Source organism: Meleagris gallopavo, chromosome 2, assembly GCF_000146605.3.
Source record: "Meleagris gallopavo isolate NT-WF06-2002-E0010 breed Aviagen turkey brand Nicholas breeding stock chromosome 2, Turkey_5.1, whole genome shotgun sequence".
In the NCBI taxonomy this organism is placed as follows: Eukaryota; Metazoa; Chordata; class Aves; order Galliformes; family Phasianidae; genus Meleagris; species Meleagris gallopavo.
In genome coordinates, this window is record NC_015012.2 from 79,669,378 (window position 1) to 79,692,438 (window position 23,061).

General features: G+C 35.7%; 1 protein-coding gene across 1 annotated transcript in view; it reads right to left on the reverse strand.

Annotated features, from left to right (window-relative positions):
- Positions 1-1,840: 1,840 nt before the first annotated feature.
- SENP6 (SUMO specific peptidase 6) overlaps positions 1,841-23,061 on the reverse strand; it is a 32,143-nt gene continuing 10,922 nt past the window's right edge. The window contains exons 4-12 of the mRNA XM_010707718.3: positions 22,317-22,418; positions 18,509-18,529; positions 13,042-13,112; positions 11,543-11,685; positions 7,976-8,378; positions 6,842-7,074; positions 4,225-4,398; positions 3,300-3,342; positions 1,841-2,051 (exon numbers count right to left, since the gene is read on the reverse strand). Coding sequence (XP_010706020.1) covers positions 1,864-2,051; positions 3,300-3,342; positions 4,225-4,398; positions 6,842-7,074; positions 7,976-8,378; positions 11,543-11,685; positions 13,042-13,112; positions 18,509-18,529; positions 22,317-22,418 — 1,378 coding nt within the window. The 3' untranslated portion in view covers positions 1,841-1,863. The remainder of the gene's footprint in view (positions 2,052-3,299; positions 3,343-4,224; positions 4,399-6,841; positions 7,075-7,975; positions 8,379-11,542; positions 11,686-13,041; positions 13,113-18,508; positions 18,530-22,316; positions 22,419-23,061) is intronic.

A 23,061-nucleotide genomic window follows, 5' to 3' on the forward strand; every position in this document is an offset into this window, starting at 1 on the left:
TGCACTTCAGCTGAGCCCCTCGCCTCACCCCTAATCCCATTACTACTCCCCCAGACTCATCTCTAGCAGGCCTGTTTCTATCCCTTTCCCCTTTCATATCTAGTTTAAAGCCCTCTCTACAAGTCCCACCTACTCCTGGGCAAGGATCCATTTCCCCCTTTGGGATAGGTGATACCCATTGGCAGCCCTCAAACCAGGTGCCGAGTAGACTGCCCCATGATCAAACAACCCAAAATTTTTGAGTTTGCACCAGTCTCTCAGCCATGTGTTTATAAGGTTGGTTTTCCTGCTCCTCTCAGTGTCCTTCTCCGCCACTGTAGGAATACATGCAAATACTACTTGTATGCCTGCTCCATCAACTAACCTTCCCAGTCCCTTAAAATCACTTTTTATAGTTCTTAGGCCTCTGTCAGCGACCTCATCGCTGCCAGCCTGGACTATCAATAGAGTGTAATAATCAGAAGGGCAGATCAGACTAGTTAGTTCTCTAGAAATATCCCTGATCCCCAGGGCCCCAGGGAGGCAGCACATCTCCCTATGGGTAGGGGTAGGCCAACATATTGGGCCCTCAGTTCCTTTTAGAAGGGAGTCACCTATGACTACCACCCTCCTTTCTTTACTGGAGGAGGCAGTCATCAAGTGTGGAGCTGACCACCTCTCCTTAAAAAAGCTTGGAGGCAGTCCTTCCACCTCATTCTCAGCCACCTCACCCTCCAGTTTCAGGGCTTCAAACCTATTACATAGAGGCAGCTGGGAAACCGAGGTAGGTCGGGATAGGCGTTGCCTGCGTTGCCAAGGTGGGACCTGCTGCCATTCCTCCTCTCTTCTCAAATTGGCTCTCTTGGTTTGACCACAGCAAGGGAGAGGGTCCGCTACAGTACGGGGGTTGCAATCTCTGCCTCTTTCTCGCAGAGAGACACATCACCAGTCTATCTCCCTCTCACACTCTCCAATGGTTAAAGAAAAGATTTCTTCCCCAGGCACATCAGGAAATTTTGCTTTTGTTCACTTGTGAACACCCGTGTTTGCCTGAGGGTCAAATGCCCGCTACTAGGACTGTTTGTATCATCCCTTACAGGCTTTTCAATTACTTTAGTAATTTTAACACTCCTTACTTACAGCTTCAACTTTTTATAAGAGGTGGATGAGTTTATTATAACAGTATTCTGTGTTGGAAGCACACAATCCTGACGTTATTGAAGGTGGTGTTCTTCCATTTGCATTTGAATGTATCATGTATATATAAAGCTGCACACAATTATAAATAAGCACAAAAATTAATCTTAAGAAAAGTCTGATTACTTGAGGGGAAAATGACTCCACGCCAATTAAAAAACAGAGTATATACTAACACTTTAGACCCTCAAGAAGGACTATGCTGAAATTAATTTTAAGATGTGTTAAGACAACATGCTTATTTTACAAACAAGTATTTGTCTAGGTTTTAGAAAAAAAGACACAAAAAACCAACACCACAAATAAACCTATACAAAAGTTTCTACTCAAATTGTGGCCTGGAAACAGAACAGAACAGAACAGAAAGATGTACACATACCAAAGTCAACAAAAAAATATAAAGGCATCTAGAAAAACACTAAATAAAAAACCAGTTTCACTTTGGTTCAGTAGAACTATCAGTGAAAAAGGTACTAAACTAAACAAGCATGTATCTGGACAATGAGAAAACTATATTTTTGCCAAGCTGTTCTGAACTGTTCTCCCCATTAGCTAGGGAAGGCAATACCATCAGGAAAATATCTACATATGCCCCAGCCAATTACGCCAATTTTACTTCTTAGTGCACTCAGTCATGATCCAAACATTAAAAGATAATTTAAAGTGATACAGTGAATTAAAATTGGTTTACTTACTGTCTCCTTTACATTCGTACCAGACATTATCTTTACTCATTTTCAGCTGGTCTCTCAGGCTACTACAGGTTGATGGTACAGTTTGTAGAAAAACTACTGGTAATTTTCTGACACTACACCATTCACATTTGGTAAGTTCTGAAGTTTTCAGGTTTATCTCTCGGACATCACTCTCTGATTCTAGAAGAAAATTATGAAACTGTATCACAACCCAGTCAAAATACAAAGATTTCCCTGATGACTTCCCCTTTGATTTTAACAAGAGATAAATGTGTTTATCAACCATTAAAGAAAGTTTTTAAAAAACTGAAAGAAACACAAGTGATGTTTGTTAAAAAACAAACTTAATTCTGATGTCACCTGGCAGGAAAGTAATTTAAAAAACTGTTTTCTTCTCACCAACTTTAATCTAGTTCTTATTCCACAGAAGAACAGAGGAAAAACAAGTGACCATCTAAATCTGCAACTGTTGCTAGAACACATTTTATGATAGGTTTGTAAAACATGCTTTGTAAATTTATCTTTGTCCAAAAAGTAAACATATGCAGATAACAAAAATCTGACCGCCTATGGAAAATAATGTCCTGCATTTAATTTACTATTAAATAGAGAGAAACGCCAGAAAAAACAGTAAATTGTTAACATATGAAAAAAAGTTCATCTGAAAAAAAAAATAGTACCTATGCACCTGATTTTAAATGCAACAAACACCTGACTGAGAAGACTCTACACTTACTTTTGCAGGCCTTGTGAGACATAATAGTTACAAAAAGTAATGGTTACCTTACAAATAACAAAAGCAAACTTAAATTTTAGGCAGGACAGCATTTTCTAACAAAGGGAAGAGGAATAATTATTAGCTCATCTCCTTAACTATGTCAACATATTTCTTTCAGTAACGTGAAACATATAACCTACAGGCTAGAGAAGAAGAATGTTTAAAGGAAGATATACGTAGGAAAGATATTAGGCACCTATGTAGCTTTCACTTTACGTATCTGAAATACAGATAACGTTTTACAGAAGGAAGGATTTTCTTGCCTGTTGTTTTTGTTAATCATTTTAATTAAGACCTTTGCACCAATCAACACCAGTAAAACTGAAACTCTTCATCTAAGTTGAGGGGGAAGAACTAATGACCTATTTGCATACACACCACAAGTTGGTAATTCCTATCAGCGAATTTTATTTCTTTCAGTAGGAAGAAGAGAATGTAAAATCATTCTGATTCTTCTTCACTAGGAACACCTCAGATCAAATTTATACTCTTGATTCTTTTGTTCTGTTGACTACTAACACCCAGTACAATTTATTACATATACAGTAAAAGTAGAATTGACATTTCATTATGATCCACCTGTTAATTCCTTTGATAAAGTCAATTAAAAAGTATGTATTGAATATTAATATAACGGGAGAAGTACTCACCTTCTTGACTTTCTAAGCGTATTTTGATATAATCAAGGCAAAACTGTGGAAGATAAACAACAGTAAGATTTTCTATCTTCTCCATAATAAAACTGAGTTAATGTCTGTTAACTGTTACTACAGAGGCTTCAATGCTTTTTTTCAAAGACAAATGTAAAATGTAATACAATATCAAGGTATACATTTTATCACAACTCAATGTATCAAGCATATTCTCTATAATTTGGTACTACTCCTTCAGTCATATTAAAACATCTCTGAAGTGCTTTATTTCCAAAAGTTTTAAAGTGTTGAAAAAACAAAGCACCTGAAAAAATACTATAAACTCTAATGAGAAAGAAAACCTTCAAAAGACAATATCATCTATTAGTATTCAAGTGAGTCAAACAACAGATATTTGTAAAGAAGTGAAAAGAAGTACTGATTATCTGTTATTTCCGTAGATACCTGGGTAAGAAACATACATTTCTTGTAGCTAACTATGTGCCCTTGGCATTCAAAGACTCCTTGAAACCTCTCCTGAACGCAAGTTAGCAAAATATATTTTGCTACAGAAGCAAAATTAAACACATGTAGAAAAAAGACATGATTCTTCCACCAACCTATAAACTGATTTGCTTTTAATAACCATTGCCTTCTATTTTCTTAACAAATGTACCCTAATTCACACATTGCCATCCCCCCAAATACACAAAGGAAGTGAAAGGGAAGGGATTTTGTAAACATGAGGTTTTGATCCAGTACTGGAACAAGACAGTATACATTACTATGCAATGCTATCTATGTAATGTCTGTGGGAATCTTAGTCTTTGAAACTAGAGACAGCTATTACACAGATAAAGGCAAAACAATATGTTGTTCAAGTATGAAAATACATACATGCCCAAAACCAGAAAAGAAGTTTGTAAATAACAAGTTTACTCACAATCACTGGTTCCACCACCATTCTTCGTAGGGTCCCTATTCGTATACTTCGACAGTTCAGAATGACACTTTCACATGAATTTTGATAATTTAGTGGTGGCACAGCCTCAGTTACAATTTCTTGAGAAATCAGTTTACGACGTTTTATTGGAGTGTTAGACACAATGTTGCCAAACTGAAAAGCAATTTTCAAAGTTTCAGAATTTATCATTAAGATTTATTGCTAAAACAAGCTGTTAAAAAGTAGTGACTGATTTTTTTTTGGCTAGTTGTCTGTTGTCAACAAGACTGTTTACTGTAAATCCACCAAAATTACATATAATTTTTTAGGAAATCTCCTAAAAAAAATCTTTTTGCAACATTTGAAGATGTCAGTATTTTAAAACTTAAGGAAAAAAAAAGTTTACCCTTGTAGATATTTGGTAAAATTTCAAAGTCACAAATAATTCCCAAAACTGCCAAAGAATAATTCAGGTTTACTTATATTCAAATATAGAATAGCTCAGTAAAATAAGGTTATTTTAAATACATTTTAATTCATTTATACAAATACACTAATGCTGTATAAGCACCTCAAATACTGAAGATATGTTTCATTTTATTTAGTATAGGCTTTTGGTGACTGAAAACATTGACTTATTACTGAAGTACAGTGCAATAAAACACTAGCAGTAGAATTTTCAAGAAATACAAATAAACAAACACAATCAAAAAAAACATAAAGGAACTCTGAAGAACCACTAATGTGTTTTTAGGACAGACTCCTAGGTCAGAAGACTAAACATTGAAACCAGGCCATGTGCAGTTTGGCTCCAGCTCAAGAAAATCTCCAGGAGATGACTGACTACCAAAAGAGAAATCCTAAGAAAAACTAACAGGAAAAAAAAAAAAAAAAAGGCTCTCTGAGAACCATCAGAAGAGAATATATTTATTTGTTGTATTGCTTAAATTGATATATTTTGTTAAAGAATTTTCTGTACAACAGTTTTGCTCTTAGGTATCTATCTCCTTATTTCATTAAACTGCCTATTAATAAACATTCTTTTAGGATAAAAAATACAATTCAAATGCCACAGAAAAATGTTTTAAAGGACTCAATAATCCATTTAGACTAAATCTTGAGGACTACTTGACAGCCTCCAATCATTAACCTATCTTGGTCATAATTCATAATATACTTTCGGATACTTCATTTAAATGCAGGTGAGAAGACAGGGGAGAGGATCTACATCCCTGTAATTAAATATTTTCCAAAGACTCTTATTGAAGATAGCTGTCCATTTTTTCCACTGGACTGCCTAAATACTGTAAAAGCTCAAAACTCAAAGACAAACAGTAACACAGTAAATCTTTCTAGTGGCAGTTCATTCAAGTACTCTCTTCAACACAGAATGAATGCTTACAAAATAAACCACCTTAAAGGATTTTTTTTCCAAATCACACTGGCAAGTGTTCTGGTATCAGCAATTCTTGTTAGTTTCCTTGAGTCAAGTTGTGTTACGTTTCACAAAAATAACACTCTTTTCTACTATTCCCTCAAGTACGCAATACATTTCTAATGCAACAAGTGACTGTTTAAGGGTAGTGGGCAGGAACACGAATATACAAAGGAAAACATCTGGGACACAATCATGCCTTCACAGTGTAACGCATTCACTTAATCCAGCATATAATGCCAGAGTAACAAATTCAGAACTATTTACTGTCCAAGCTTTAAGCCTCACCAGGCTCAGAGGCTCACAGATTTACACTGTGATTATGCACCACATCATAAATGTACATCATTTCATCAGTTAAGATTCTAGACTACTGGCTTCTGAATCTCAACCTTGCATGAAGGTTTGTTTCAACATTATTGGCATTCTAGTTCAGAAAAAAACTGTACAGATTTCAAATCTTAGTCACAATTCCAATCAGATACTCTTATTGGACCAAACTCAAAACAGTGAAACTGGACAAGCGAACCGAGACTTATTTTAATCAGCAGAATTAACAATCGTCACAGGGAATTTATTTTCCTCCTGGTTCATTACTAAGTTTTTTGTTGTTGTTGTTGTTTTGTTTTTTTTTGCTTTTGTTTTTAAACATACCATGAAAGCTGCCCCCTTTGACAGCACTTAAGGAGTCTGCTCATGGTGCTTTTTTTGTCTTTGTTTATCCAATTCTTGCAGTGGTGCTCAACTAAAAAACAAAAGCCCCACCATGAAATCCTTAAAGTAAGTGCTATCAATTGGGACAGCTGTCAAAGTATTTTATTTATAAAGGGCCAATACTGTTCCCAATGTTTCCTCTTCTTTTCAAGTTTAACTTCACATGTCCAAAGTCTCACCAGGAAACAGTACTGACATTTTTCTGCAAGCTGAGAAGGCCCTGAGTTCCTGACTTTCAGAGATAACCTGTCCAGTCTCAGAAAGCATGCATTCAACACAGAAGCATCCACGTTAACAGCACATTTTCTTATGTTTGCAATATTATATAAGCAGAGATACTAGTAGATGAGCTGGTGAATAAGAAAAAGCAATGAAATATAGCCAACTTCCAACAATGCAAGACAAACCTTCACATTTCTCATTTATTATTTGATTTTTGTTTTCTTCAAACAAAGCATGAAATAGTACCTGATCTTTCATTCTTGCTTTTCTTGGTAGTGTGACTGCAATTTCTGTATCTGTTGTAATACTACCTATTCTCTGTTCTATTCCACAACTGTTTTCCTTTAACGCTGCTTCCACCTTTCCTGTAGAAGGAGCTGGGGAGGAGCGGGCTGAATCTGCAGGACGAGGTGAAATGCTTTCCATTCTCCTAGTGCTGCCACTATCCTCCTCCTCATCATCATCACTAGATAAAACAACTAAACAGAAAATATTAAATTCTCAACCACTACATTTTTCTATAACAGAAATTTCTTTACAAGCAACAGCTTAAAAAATAATTTATGTAATTGTCCTGCAGTAACAAAAAGCAGTCCACATTCACCATTATTTATATTATGCTTTTACTAATAGTTTTTTTGAATCTGCTCACAGATACTCTCTTCCTCACCCTTTATTTCCATAGTTAGCTATACAAGAAAGAGATATCAACCCGCTTCTAGACAGAGAAATGAAATCACTCATGTCGTATGTCAACAAGGAATTAACAGTGAACATTAAGCCCCTCTCCCTGGAAAGCTTAGTTTTTAAAAGGTTATATAAAACAGGCAATGTAAAGAAAAGTCGTAACTCCTTTAGTCAGTTTAAGTTGCTCAAATCATTAACATAACACGGTCTACAACACTAAGCATAGAACAAAAGCCACGATTCCCAAATTCCATTTCCCAACTGCTTATTATTCTGAGTCACACAGTGAAAATAACAAAAAATGAAATTTTAGAAAGCATGAAACTTAAATAAATGAGAAATCCCAGGCAGTATTCAGATGCATAGCTCAGAACAAATATGAGGGAAAAAAGATATCAGAAATGTTTCCTTTGTGAGAGCAGATGACAGTCTGCTAAGAATACATTTAAAAAAAACGTAAAATTTACATCTTTAAAAAAATTATTTATTTATTTACTTATTTTCCCCTGTGTTCACCTTTCACAGGGAGTACCTCAGTGTACGAAAAGAACATAAAAAACAGTATGTTATGCCCCTCTTCTCCAAGAACATTCCCACAAAAAGAACTCCATGCAAAGTCAGCAAGTAAGCTTGTGTGGAAAGTTTCTTCATTATACAGTATATAATACCCTGTATTCATGAAATAGTACTTACTTGGATCATTTAGTTCTGATGGTCTTGTATTTCTCTGTCTTAAGTTTCCAGTAATTTTAGCATTTTTTGTCCCAGTTAGAAGACCAACTTTTCCATTCTGTCGCAACAGAGAATGTCCTACAACTTCATTACTCAGTAGAATATCTGCTGGACCTTTCCCAACAGCAGAACTATAAAACTTCTTTGTGTTGAACCCTGTACCTGAAGATTTTTGCCCCGCTGAGTTCTGATGTATTGAAGAACGTGATAAAGGTCCCACAGATTCACTCAATGTTCCAGCTTGTCTGGAGACTCTTTGCAAATCCTTAAGAGAAACATTTTCACAATGTCGACATTTGGTCTGGTTTTCATTTGCCCGCCCACAATTTGGGCAATCAGTAGAGTACTCAATTGGTTCCAAAAGCTAGAGGAGAAAAGAAAAAACAAACCCCAACCCATAACTGAATGATCTAAAAAAACCACAAAGATACTACTTGCAAATTTTGCACTTAATTCTTGTTCAAAATGAGAACTGTCCATAATACGTTAGCAATTACAGTAAACACAAAGCAAATATTAAAATTCAGTTACATATTATCATTTAGGACGATTTCTAATATGAAAAAAATTATTTTAAAAATTTTCTGCATTTAGCAATGCTACACATATCTGAGCAAAATATAACAGAAAAAAGTACAAAAAGCATAGCAGATATATATTTGAGTGGTGGGATAATATAACAAGTCATGGGAAAAACAGTGTTGTGCCTCAGTGCTGAGCTATAGAATCTACTTTTTACAATAATACTGCTAATCACATCAAAGCGTTTCAATCAGACATGAAAACATTCAATAGAAGCTACCAATTATATGTGAAAGATCTTAAAATACTGAATAAATACAGACCTCCACCTCAACCACAAAGCAAAAGTTTAGATCAAATTCTCTTCTATGGTTTGATAGCCTACATTCTGATAGCAGAGGTAGCCATATCTGATTAAAAAGGGCAAACTTTTTTTTTTTAGTCAGACTCTATTTCAAGATTCTTAACTACTTAAGTAGATGATTTCTACACATATGTATGTGTTGTAACTTGAATATTAAAGCATCCATAAAACACAAATATTATAAACCTTCGAGCTAGGTCTAATCTTTACCATATAAAATTTTTGTAAAATTTCAGCTTTTTTTCAGTAAGGACATACAAAACAAAATCCTCCGTCCCATAAAACTTCTGTAAATTTTTAAAAACTACGAAGTGCAATCTGTTATGCTGTAAGAAGATGAAAACCATTTGTATTTTGCCTGATAAGTAGCTGGTTGTTTATAATTCCTTTGTCATGAAACCAAATTTACACTTCTTGATTTTTCAAAAGTTCCATTTGTTTAGATACTCTGCCAATGAATCGTTCATGAAAAAGCACACAGTTCATGACAGATGCATAAAACACGTCTTTAAAAGCCTTCAAAACCTTTAAAAATGCACTGCTTATCATTAAAAATAATAGAGCTCTGCTAATGATATCAGTTGTAGTGAGATTTTTTCTGACTTCCATATTCATCCATGAAGCTGTAATTCACAGCAACAGAATTCTCCCCTTAATACGTTTATTATAATACCTCCTCCTCTGTATCTGTTAAATTGCTGAAAAGTAATGTTTCTACGCAAAACACAAGGCTCAAGTTAACAGAATAGACCCTACATGCAGAAAAGCATATCCACAAACAGCAATCATAGGGGATCCTCTAGGATCCTCTAATCAACCCTAAGGTATTGGAGTCAAGGTTAACCTGGCTTTGTGCTACACTTCTAGCACTTGCTGGCACTGGGCAGCGTAAGAAACAAAGTAAGGATAAATCCTGTAAGCTTCACGTAAGATAAAATTCAGGCACCTGCTGAATTACGGGTTTAACTTAAATCAACCTGTTTGATACAATTTGTGAGGCTACATCATTATTAATCTCTCCTAATGCATTGTGAAAAAAACATAGGTTCTATTCCCTTTTTAGGATTACTCTGACAATTTTACTACAAGCACATAGCTCTTGTGGCTGAGAAAGAGTAACTTTCCGTTTATGAACTCAGTGTTCTCAACTTTACACACTTCTAAGACATAAGTAATTATTAAATTCTTTTTCAAGTGCTATCTGTCTGGTGGTTTTAGAAATGAAATCAAGACCCTGGATTAATGTAATCAAGTCCACCACTTTCTCCATCAGAGACACAGAAGACCAGCTTGCCATAGCTTTGGCCTGGTCTAAAGATTCTAATCTAGAACAGTTCTAGTGTGCTCTTTCCATGTGTGGCAAGTAGTCCTAAAGCTCAGTACCATGGCTTCATAATAAGAAGGAATAGTATGAAAGCACACCTCACTTCTTCTACATGAATACAGTCCTCCAGCTAGACCCAGAATTTGCTGCAAGATAGCCTACAAAGATGAAACATTATTACACAGCTTCATCAAGGTATGACAAGATTTCATTTCTTTAAGTTTTGGTGGTGGTTTTTTTTTTTTTTTTAACATTTTCAACCTGTAAGATTTTTCTGCTTTTGTCCCTTACCTGACAAGACACAACATAAGCTGTAATTACTATTTTACTTCTTTAAAGGAACATAAACTAAGTATCAATGTCTTTTAAGGTTTTGTGTTGTTTTTTTTAACTGTTTTGTTATATCAATTTTATAGAGTATTTAGTTAAATACTGTGAAGTTCAATACATCTGTAGATGAAAAGCTCACCGATTAAAACATCCAGTAACATTATGTATTTAGTTAATAAAGCAGTAATTTAATTGAAATGTCTGATAGTAGTGTCAAGTGTTTCATTCCAATGAAGAAATAGTTTGACTGACTTACTAATACACAGGAGAAAACAAAGCTGATTACATATAGAAATCATAGATCTACTTAATTTTTACTGTGATTCCCTTCCAAGTTGTTCCACTTTGATAGGCAGCAAGATCTGAACATGTGCTTTACAAATCCTGCATAACAATCTAATAAGAAACATGGAAAGAAGAATTTCCAAGACAACTTACATCGGGCATTCAGAAAAAATTCTGGCTGCTTGCATTTAGGTAAGAAAATGCCATTTGGATATCTGCTGGTTTCAGTGAGAAAGAAACCATCTTAACTTCTTGAAACTTTGTAATACTGCTGTACTTCCTGAGTACTGAATTATTATTTTTTTCTTTTTTTAATGAATTCTGTCAAATAACAAAACATTAATCCTCTACTTCATATATAGCAAACCAAAGTTGTCCGTTTCTGGCTTATAAAAATAAACAAGAATCAGACTGGCTAATCCATTTAAACACAGGTTCTTCTGATTTCCAGTATAGTATTTGTCTAACTCAGAAAACATGTATTCCATAATCAGCACCAACAGTTGGATATCTTTATCACCATATGTGTGTGTGTGTGTGTGTGTGTGCGCGCGTATTTTTTAGAATGTTTAAATCTTTCTCCTAATTCTTAAGGGTTTTTGGAGTACCAACTGATTTCAAAATTGGTTTTTAAAATATGCATAAACACATAAAATTAAACCAAAGTTTATTTGGTTCTGCTTGGTTTTTAAATCTAGCCCACCTTCAACTGGGTCAAGCCTTTTTTTGCAGAAGATAGTGACAAGTCAGACTGAAATGAGTTGCAGTGACGCTTTTGTTGCACTTTTCTCTTAATTTCAGATTCAGATTCTGATTCTGACTCTTCCGTGTTTTCCATTACATTGTCTAAGAGGAAAAAAATGCAAACGTGTTAACAAGAAACGTCTGTTCAGATATGCTTACATTATGGTCTTATTTCTTCACAAACTCTAATGTCTTTTTCTAAAACATTCAAAAACTACACTGTTAACTCACGTAAATAAGCGTCTCATGATTTGTTGAGCAGATAAGAAAAATATCCCCCAAATAATACTGAAAGCGTTGTTTTATTACTATTATTTCTGTGTCTCTTGGTGACAATTTATAGCATCATGTCTTTGGAGGAGGCCTGGGTCTCAAGAACATACAGTAACTTTACTACAACCGGAAGCAAGTCTCTCTGCTGAAAGGAGATGAGAAACTGCTACATGATGCTGATGGTAATTTTCACAAAGAGATTACTGGTGAATGTATTTAGAATAAATGAAAATATTCTGCACTATTTAGGATTTATTCCTTCCTCACAAAACTCAGCAAAATACAATGAATTATACTGCCATGACTTGTTTTATATTGGGGTATTAATTTAAATACTAGGAGAGTACAGGAATATAGAAGCCCACAATTTACTTCAAACTAAAACATACAGAGTGAGATTTTGTTTATAAGAACGGTTTTATTTCAGTGCAATGTAAAAAAGCCAGTCTGATTCACTAGTTTAATTCCTGTTTCAGTTTTGAAGTTTTTAAAAGGCTACAATTTTAATATTATATATGAATACTTTCTTAATTCATATACTGAGAGTCAAGCTAGTTCACAAGTTATCTATGTCAGTATTGACAAAGCTGAAAAGAACATGGTGATTGTTATTATTATTTTTTTTCCCAATTTCACAATTTCCACCCCTCAAACCAAAATACATTTTCCCTCTTGCATCAGATTATCTCCACAGATGGTCTCTACCAATGAGATAAGAGCATATATTAGGCGACCTACAGAGCAGTGCTGATGCTGGGCTATTCTACTCTCAGTGCATAAATACACTTCTTACCAAGTGTGGTTTAGCACGTTACATTTTGCTTATACTAAAAGTATTACAGAAATTCCTCGTCTGTAACTCAAGAACAAGTTGGGGCCTTGGTGTTAAGACTATATAATCTCCTGACATCTGTTTCAAACCCAACAATTCTCTGGTTCTAAATACAATTTCATTTGCATTTAAATTAGAATACAGTTAAAGTTTATTAAAACATCACTGAACAGGTTGTAAAAATCTGTCAAAAAGAACGACATTTTTCATACTTGCACAACCTCATGTAAATGGCATGATACAAGAAGATATACTAAAGATTACTCAAAGTTTGGCAATACATCTGCCTAAAGTACTGATTCAAAAAAATAATTCTGCTTAAAAGAACAGAGAACTCCAGTACTCTTACTTACCCAGTCCTTGAGGCCGTGATAACCTAATGTGGTCTGCTTCTACTTTCTGAAGCTGAGGAGGATATTCTTTTCTGGAAAATAAATTACACATACAGTTGTTCTCTTGAGAGACACCATTATAATTCTGCCACAACTACTCACAAAAAAAAGAAAAATCAGAACTGCATCTCAAAGTTATGAATAAATAACATTTACAAGAGAACTTAAAAAATATGTATCATCAGAATGCTAGAAATCACTACAGTGAGGTCTTAAGTATTTCTGATCTAAATCCTTATTGATAATAATCAGTAGTTGAAGTCCCACTTTCAGACCAAAGTCTTCAAGAATTGATGCAAATATCTCCTCCCCCATATTCATGATCTATTAACATTGATACTTCAAAGGCTAAAAATGGAAAACAACTATTATTTTAATATTAGATTCCACAGCATAAAATAGAAAAAACACAGGCAAAACAGGAGAGACGTGCAGTGTCAAAAATTTTGGCCAAAACAAAAATGGCACAGAAGAAGAAATTATTTGTACATCTTTAAGAAAACAATACTATGCAGATAAAACTATTTGACAAGAGAACTTTAGACAGTATAATTTGCATACTATCACATTTTTATTCACAGTCATATAAAGCATTATAATCTGACTCTCCTGAAAAAAAATATCAGTTGCAGACAAGCATGCCAAATTATACTACTGTCAAATTAAGATTCCAAATACAGCATCTTAGTTACTACTTACAACAGCTATTTCCCTGCTCATACACTGATCCACAGCTGTAGCTTACTGTTATGTTATAACATAAGATGACATACACCTGAAATACAGTAGGCCTTGCTTACTGCCTACTTAATTCACTGCTGTGCAAATGGGTCACATGCATCACATAACGTTTCTTGTGATCGCAAGGACAAAAATCAACAGTGAAGGAGGCAAAGGAAACTGCTGTAAGCAGTAACATCTCAAACAAACACAATTAAATCTTAAGGGTTCACCTGAAAAAAGAAATCATCTGTGGTTGAAACACACTTCAGAACTAGGAATAAATCTTAATTTGTTTCAGTACATAATCTCTTGAAGCATCAAATTATCAGGCCCTTTGAAATTATCACACGGGTTTTGATTCAGCTGTACTTGTATGGTGGGCAGGAGAGGTGGAGATAGCCCTGCACTGCACCCTTCCCTCCACAGCTTTCTGATGTCACTTGTGCAGTCCACACTCAAGCTTAACTGACTCATGAAAAATAGTTAAAAATGACAAAATAATGTTAAAATTGTACATCCTTGTGAGGCCATACTACTAGCTGTCCAGGGCTGTATGCAGCTCACAGCTTAGACAGAACTGCTGTTGTTGAAGAAAGAACACTTTGTCAACAAGTCTGTCTTATTTAGGGAGGACACAGTAAATGCCAACCATGAAGCTTCCTTTATTGGCTTGGACCCTTAGTTTTACTCGTAAGCTCTTAACCTGTTCCTCATTTTCTAGACAGCTCTGGGCAGCCTACCCATTTTTTGGCAGAGAGGGCAACTGTCCCAATCTTCTTTCCTTGTCTATCTCCTGAACAGCATATAGCTACTGACTGACTGCAGTGCATCAGCTGTGTGATTCATCCCACCAAGTTTCATTAGCAGTGTTCAAATCACAGTACTCTAGGCACACAGTGACTTCCAACTCATCCTGCTTGTTACCCAAGCTACCTGCACTCCTGCACTGGGCACAGAAAGACTTCAGCTGGACTACTGTTACTTCTCTAGTGTAACATGCCTTAATACTATGGACATTTCACAGTCATTTCCCTGTTGGCTCCTAATACATCAGCTTCTGTCTCTTCTGCTGTTCAAAACTCCATCCTCTTACCCCCACTTAGAATCATAGAATGGTTTGGGTTGGAAAAGACCTTTTTTAAGATCAACTAGTTTATCTCCCCTTCCCTGCTATAGGTAGGGACAACTCCTACTAGATCAGGTTGCTCAAAGCCTGGCCCTGAATGCTTCAAGGAACAGGGCATCCACAACCTCTGGGCAACCTGTTACAGTGTCTCACCACCCTCACAGTACAGAATTTCTTCCTAATACCTAGTCTAAACCTACCCTCTTTGAGTTTAAAATAATTTGCCCTTGTCCTGTCACCACCTGTCTGTCCTTATAAAAATTCCTCCCCAGCTTTCCTGCAGGCCCTCCTTCAGGTACTGGAAGGCCGCTAAAAGGTCTCCTTAGAGTCTTCTCTAGGCTGAAGAGCCCCAGCTCTCTCAGTTCGTAGTCATAGGGGAGGTTCTCCAGCCCTCTGATCATCTTTGTGACCCTCCTCTGGATCTGCTCCAACAGCTCTACGTCCTTGTTGTGTTGGGGCCTCAGAACTGGACCCAGTACTCCAGGTCAGGTCTCACAAGAACAGAGTAGAGGGGCAGAACCACCTCCCTAGACCTGCTGGTCATACTACTTCTGATACAATCCAGGATACGGTTGGCCTTCTGGGCTGCAAGTGCACACTTCCAGCTCATGTTGAATCTTTCATCAATAAACACTTCTAAATCCTTCCCCTCAGGGCTGCTCCCAGCCTGTGTCTGTGCTGGAGACTGCCCTGACTCAGATGCAGAACCTTGCACCTGGCCTTATTGAACTTCATGAGGTTGGTATGGGCCCACCTATCAAGCCTGTCCAGGTCCCCAAGATAGCATCCCTTCCCTCTAGTGCATTAACTGCACAACTCAGCTTGATGTCATCTGCAAACTTAATGAGGATGCACTCCATCTCACTGTCCATGCTGCCTACAAAGATCACAGAATCATGGAATTGCTCAGGTTGGAAAAGACCTTAAAGATCATCAAGTCTAACTGCAACCTAACCATACCACCCAAACTCTAACAACTCTCCATTAAATCATGTCCCTAAGCATCACATCCAAACTGTTTTTTAACACATCCAGGGATGGTGACTCAACCACCTCCCTGGGGAGCCTATTCCAGCACTTAAAAACCCTTTCTGTAAATAAGTTTTTCCTGATATACAACCCTGGAGCAACTTGAAGCCATTTCCCCTCATCCTGTCACCTGCGAGAAGAGACCAACCCCGCTTTCGCTGTAGGCACCTTTCAGATATTGGAAGAGAGCAATAAGGTCTCCCCTCAGCCTCCTTTTCCCCAGGCTAAACAGCCCCAGTTCCTTTAGTTGCTCCTTGTAGGACATGTTCTCCAAGCCTTCACCAGCCTTGTTGCCTCTCTTTGGACCTGCTCCAGCATCTCAGTGTCCTTTCTGTACTGAGGTGCCCCAAACTGAACGCAGTACTCCAGGTGAGGCCTCTCCAATGCCGAGTATAGGGGCAGGATGACTTCCCTTGTCCTGCTCACCACACCATTTCTGACACAAGCCAGGATGCCATTGGCCTTCTTAGCCTATCCTGGGCACACTGCTAGCTCATATGCAGCCAACTGTCCATCAGTACACCAAGGTCCCTTTCCATTAGGCAGCTTTCCAGCCATTCCTCTCCAAGCCTGTAGGGTTGCCTAGATTGTTGTTACCAAAAAGCAGATGTTAAATAACACCGGTCCCAAAACGATCCCTGAGGGCTGCCACTCATCATGGGTCTCCCCTTGGACGTAAGCCATTGACCACAAGTCTGAGTGCGACCATCCAGCCAATTTCTAAAGAAAACTGAAGAAAAAAAAAACCAAACTCAACCAAAGAAACCCATACAAACAGAAAGGCAGGGACTACTACCAGCATGAAGTTTTTACTGCTAAACAAAGACTTCTCCTTCAGCACAAAAATTTGCTGCCTTTTGAACAGTGGCAGATCCATTGATACATTCTACAGTGAAGTACTTAACACAGTGAACAGTTTGTGTACGAACATAGAAACAGAATGCAGAATGGAAATACATGCTTTAAAAGATAAATATGTCATCTATTCATCTATCTTTAAAAGGACTATTTGGAAAAGAATTTCAATAGTTTGGAAAAGAAAACAATATTACAGAATATTACAATGCATAAAGCACTTCAAAACAAATACCTTTTTGCTGTTAATGAAACTCAAACTAGTAATCTTCCTTAGGGATCAAACAGCTGAAAATGCCAGACTATCTACACATTGTATCTAATAAAGAAGGAACAAGCAGGGATTCCCAAGGAAAAATTTAAGATCACCAGAATGCATCTCAGTCCTAGTTTTCTTAGGGCATACAGTACCAAATTAAAAGCATTAATGACCAAATGGTTAATCGATAACAAACACACAACAAAGAAAAACAGGGAAAAAGTACATGAAACCAAAGCCAGACCAGTAAAAGGGATGACCAAACATCTTAATAGTTTAAATCTGTGTTACAGCAGGTTCACTAGACGTTAGGAAAAACTTAACTGATAGAGTAGCTACACACTAGAACAGGCTTCCTAAAGAGACGGTTGACCTCCTGCTCCCATTCATGCTTAAGAGTCGTTTGGATAACACTCTTAATGATACATTTTAACTCTGTGTTAGCCTTGAAATTGTGTGAAAGTTGGATGTGATGATCTTTGTAGCTCTATTCTATTCCTTGCAAGAGGACTAAAGCTGACTGGTCAGTATTCCTTTGTTACTCTCTTTAACTAATAACAAAAGGTAGTTAAACAAAAATGCCTGGTTTTACTACTAAATTTGAAATAAATCTACAAAACTGTGAATTGAAAAAGAACATAACTAAAATAGATTTCTGTTCTATATTGTTACTGGTTAAACATTATAGATGTATTTTAAACAATTAAACCTGATATCAAGCTTATACTGCCAAAACCACATACAGATATATAAATAAATAAAAATGAATAAATTATCACTAACAAAACACAATAATCTATAGAAGTAGGTTATAGAGAAAGAAATACAAAATATACTAAGTGAAAAACTACAGGCAGTAAAAGAGATGCTGAGCATTTGACAAACATGTGACAAGCCTTACAGTGTGTTTGTTCTTCCTAACCGTTATTCAGTTAACTATTTTTCACATACACACTTTATTAGCAGAATGTATGCAGTAATACAATAAAAGGCTTTAATACTACTCAAATCAAGATGAAAAAATAAGAGTTAAGAATTTAAGTTGCTAAACAATCTATTAAGATATGCCTCAGAAAGATTCTATTACATAAAGTTTGTTACTCTAAGAAGACTTCGGAATGAAATTCCAGAGGAAGTTAAAAATTTATCTCTTTTCATAATACGAATATCCATACCCTTCCTCTTCCCCCAACACAGATTTCCAGTAGAAATATACCCAAAGTTCACTGTAACATGGTACTATTCAGAGATGGATGTGAAGGTTCTTTTTGTGGTCCCATTATCATCTTTTATCAAGGAAAAAAAAACAAAGCAAACAAATCCCTCACATAGTTATGATTGACTGGATTATTTTTTAATTAGCATTGATACAATATTTATTCAGTCGATTTTTTTAATGCTCATTGCCATGCTCATTTCATCAACAGCAAACTTACCTTTCCTTTCGGTCCAGATTGCTTAAAATATGAAAAAAGAAAAAAACACATAAGATGCAAAGCCCCACATGTGTTGCACATCACTAAATTCAAAAGTTATTAGATGTAAGCTGTAATAATTTCACTGCCTCTTGTACTCACTGCGCTAGCTTTCAAATGAGCATTATTATTATTTACAGCATTTTTGCAACAGTAATGATAAATGCACAAACAAGAATTCACAGAAAGCAAAGGTCAGTAGGCTAAATGCTACTTGCCCCCTTTTCAGTGTCTAAAATTTAATTCTGAACAAATTCTGAAGAAAAAAAACCCACATACAATCTGTAGAATGATTGGTATTCTGGGAAGAGAGTAAAAGGAATTAAAAAACTATTTGAACACTTAATCTTTGAGAGGACAGGATGATTAGTAAATGTTGCAGGAAAGTGGTTTAAAAAAAATATCACAACTGGAGTTGACTTTACAAACTTTTGGGTGGATCACATCTGAGTTTGAGTCCAGTTAGATCCAAACCACCTCCAAACGTAGCCATTTTCCAGTATCTTTATATTCTTGGCACAGTTAATGTGTAGCTTGGATTAACTGTTTGCAAGTACAATACAGGCACACTGTTCAGAATGCTAAGTGATAAAGAAATTGAAAGATTGCAGAAAAAATATACTGCGCACTGTCATTACACTAAATGCCTCACCTGCTTGTTTTAAAATCCCCTATTAATATAATGCACTGAAAAAAATCTCAATTTTGCATCTTAGAATGATTAAGAGACGGCAATCCTCAGCAGAGCCCAGAATTATAACAAGCAGTGTCCCCACAAATTGCTTCATGCAAGTCGTGCACTAAGATTGGTTAGACATGCTGTATATAGCACGCTCTTCCAATGCCAAGTCTTAGAGAACAGTCAGTCAATAGCATAAGACAGAACTATGAGTCCATTAAATGAAGCAACATCTGTTTGAACCAACCACAACACCAGGCTATATCTGAAAATCTTTTGCATCAGAAGTGAATAAAGTTCAATTTCATCCCAAGATTCCACTGGAAAAAATATGAATAATATTTATCAAAATATTATTTTGAAATGCTCTTTTTTTTTTTGTATTGAAATCACATATTTGAAATACCAGCGCAACAGATATTCAGCTAGAATTTAAATTAACATGCATGTGCAATCAAGTCAGAGAAAAAATGAGAAACAGAGCACATATCACAAAAGCTCCAAATTCAACTCTGTTGGGTTTCACAATTAGAATGCCTTATGTGACCCCACTCAAGGAGCTGTAAGATTCAGTCATGTCAGTGCCAGAGACACAACCTACTCAGAAGTAATTTGTTTTTATTTTTATTTTATCAATTCAGTAACTCAATACAGATTTAAGAACAATACATTAGGTTTGTTAAAATTTTTTTCTTCATAACGAAATTGATTAACACACAGGAAAAAAATTTACAAACGAAACTTTGTTAATGCCTGTAAATTTACACAAGAAAAGAAAAAAATAACACCTTAGAACTGTTTCCATGCTACCAACTTTCTTTATCTACCTGGAATTTTACTATTGGTTACATTTTCTGCACATATTCCTTTCTAATAACTATCATTTTCTAACTCATAAATACAGACCTTCCAGATTAATCTGGCAGCATTGTGAACCCCTTGCCTCAGGGGAAAAAAAGTATGGCATGAGCCAATCTTCTATCTACTAACTCATAAATAGATTTAGAAGCATTCAAAGAGTAGTCAGTTGTGTCAACTGGCAAAAGATACTAAAATTGAAAATCCTCTGAAAAGCTCACCCTTAAATTCTACATACAAATGTCAGATAACACTGATCTGCAATTCCCCAGTAGCAAAACATTACTCAGAATTTTTGTGACTATTCCCCACCTTTGAGAGACCAAAAGCATTCTGACAATAAGCATTAATTATGTGGAGTTAATGTAAATGAAATAAAATAACAATCCCAGAAGTAAATTTATTTAGAAACAACCAATATGATTTTTACCAATTACTTCATGCAATATTCAATTTGCTTATATTATGCATTAGTTTTCTCTCACAAATACAAGGTCACTTCTTTCTTCTCCTCCCACATTATGTTAAAAGCTTATTAAAAAAGCATCTCTCATTGCAAAAAGGCAGGTAGGCAAGACAAATATCCCCTCATGATTAAGATCAAGGCATTATGGCCAGATTCAGCCCTTTTAAATTTAAGCAGTGAATTCAACTGCCCAAACAAATAAGCTATCAAACATCTTTCAACTGCAAAAGAGGAAAAAAGAGGCACTACTCAGAAATCTACACACTGACAGTGCCTAAGGGATGTAACCAGGTAAGACAAATCCATCTCTGTAGGCTGCTTCGAAAAACCATTTCATAACAAAAGTTTAATCTAATATTGTAGGGACAATATTGTTAGGGACAAGAGCTCTCTCATGAGGTTTTCTGTCCATTTTAAGTACTTTTGATTAGCTTTTATCCGTTAGAATTATTTTTTTAAAGGAAGAAAAGGAAAAATGAAGGGTAACAGCATAAATGTTTAAAGATACCTCATTCTTTTCTCAACAGGATGTTGAACAAAACTGTTCTAAAAAGGACTGCATATAAGAAGAGCATAGGTGGTGCAGTCTAAATCATATCTCAACATAAACATTGTCTTTTACTTTTAATTCCCAGGAAAAACTCCACCAATCCTCTTCAGAGACCCTTGCTTCACAGTGATGTTAAGAAAAAGAGAAAAGTGATGACATTACTGCTGCATCCACTACTACTGAAAATTAAAGGGAAGTGTCTGTGTTGTTTGTCCTTTACAGGCCACAGTGTAGGTAGAAATGGAAGGATGCAACAATGGTGTATGTTCTCAGAGACTGAAATGTAAAATCCATTTTTGGTTTGCTTCCTCAGTGCCAGATTACCCTCTGCACTTGGATCACATCACTCATTCACATTTGTACATGGTCTTTGTTATTCTGAAGACAGATGTGAAAATGAGGGAAATGGTATGAAAAACAGGATGATGACTACATATGATCTTCGTGACCCCAAAAATTTACACACATACACGAAGGAAAAAAAAATAAGGGCAGAAAAATGAGGTTACAAAATGCTGACAGGTCAGTGGAGATTCATAAAACCCATAAAAGGGGCTTCGAATGGACAAATTTTAGAAGAAAATTTCTTAATGCAATGGTTAGCTCATGTGCTTGTGAAAATGTCTGCATATGAGAAGTCTGAAACACTAGTATTATTACAAATCTGATATGTTCTGAATTTTCAAAAGAACAACGTTTAAATCAGTATTGTTGAATAAAATCCCCTAGTTTTCTATAATCTATTCCAACAGATATTAATATAAGTGTAAAATCTCACTTCTGTGAACTGTACCAGTTTATACATGTTACGCTTTATTTAAACACATGATCATCACATCTATTGCTTAATCACTAAGTAGGCCTTACACAGCCAGAATTTTCTTTGAAATACTATTTGATTACCACATTGCCAGTTACATTAAGTTCTACTGCATGTTATGTCTATTTCAAAGTATTTTCACAACATATTTTCATCAGGTATTCTCCTACTGAATGTATGTCACCATGCTTTAGCATTAGTCATCTCTAAGAAGTTATACAATGAGTTATAAACAATAAGCTTCAGTAATTGAGATCAAGGTTCATGATCAAGTATGCACCACGTAATTATGTTTCCTTAAAACACTTCACAGCATAAGGAAAACAATTATGTACAAAACCAGAAATAACTTCCTACAACAGGAGCACCTGGATAAACAAATCCACTTAGTCCTACCTTTGGGCTGCTGTTTTTACTACTGTTGTCTGTGCATGCGCATGGTGAAAGCGTCTACCATGTACCACAGTTACAGGACAAGACACATTCTGAGCATTTTCACTGCAAAAGTACAGAAAAAATGGTTTAAGAAAAGACTGTGTTGGGGTTTTTTTTGTTGTTGTTGTTTGTTTTTTGTTTTTACAGTGTCTTAGCTAAAAATTCTGCTGTCCTACTTTTACAACAGTCACATAAAAACAATCAACAAATTACTCTGAATCAATAATGTCATTTGTTAGGTTATATTTAATAGGCATAAAAGCATTAGATTGCAGAATAAAACAGACAGATAAGAGTGTTCACCTTTTTCCCCCCTGAAAAAAAAGGTTAACATTTTTTATCAAATTTTATCACTATCCAAAACACCTGTGAACCAGTTCTCCTTTGCTCATTCTCCTCACTCCAATACAATACTGTCTTTTTGAAATGAGATAAAACCATTTAAAATTAACTTAATTTTCCTGTCTACACAGTATTCTAAGACAAAGTATTTAATGCAATCAAGAAGATTTATACTGCACAACATACAAACAGATTGAACTGTATGTTTGCGAAGTTCTCAGATATCGTTACTCCTTAGGGAAAGCAAACACAGCAGATGTGTGGCAGTAAAATGGCTGGTAGCTAAAACAACGTACCACAGCTCAAGAAGAATAGACACTGCTGAACTATCATGACAGGGCTCTGCATAGAAATAGTATATTCA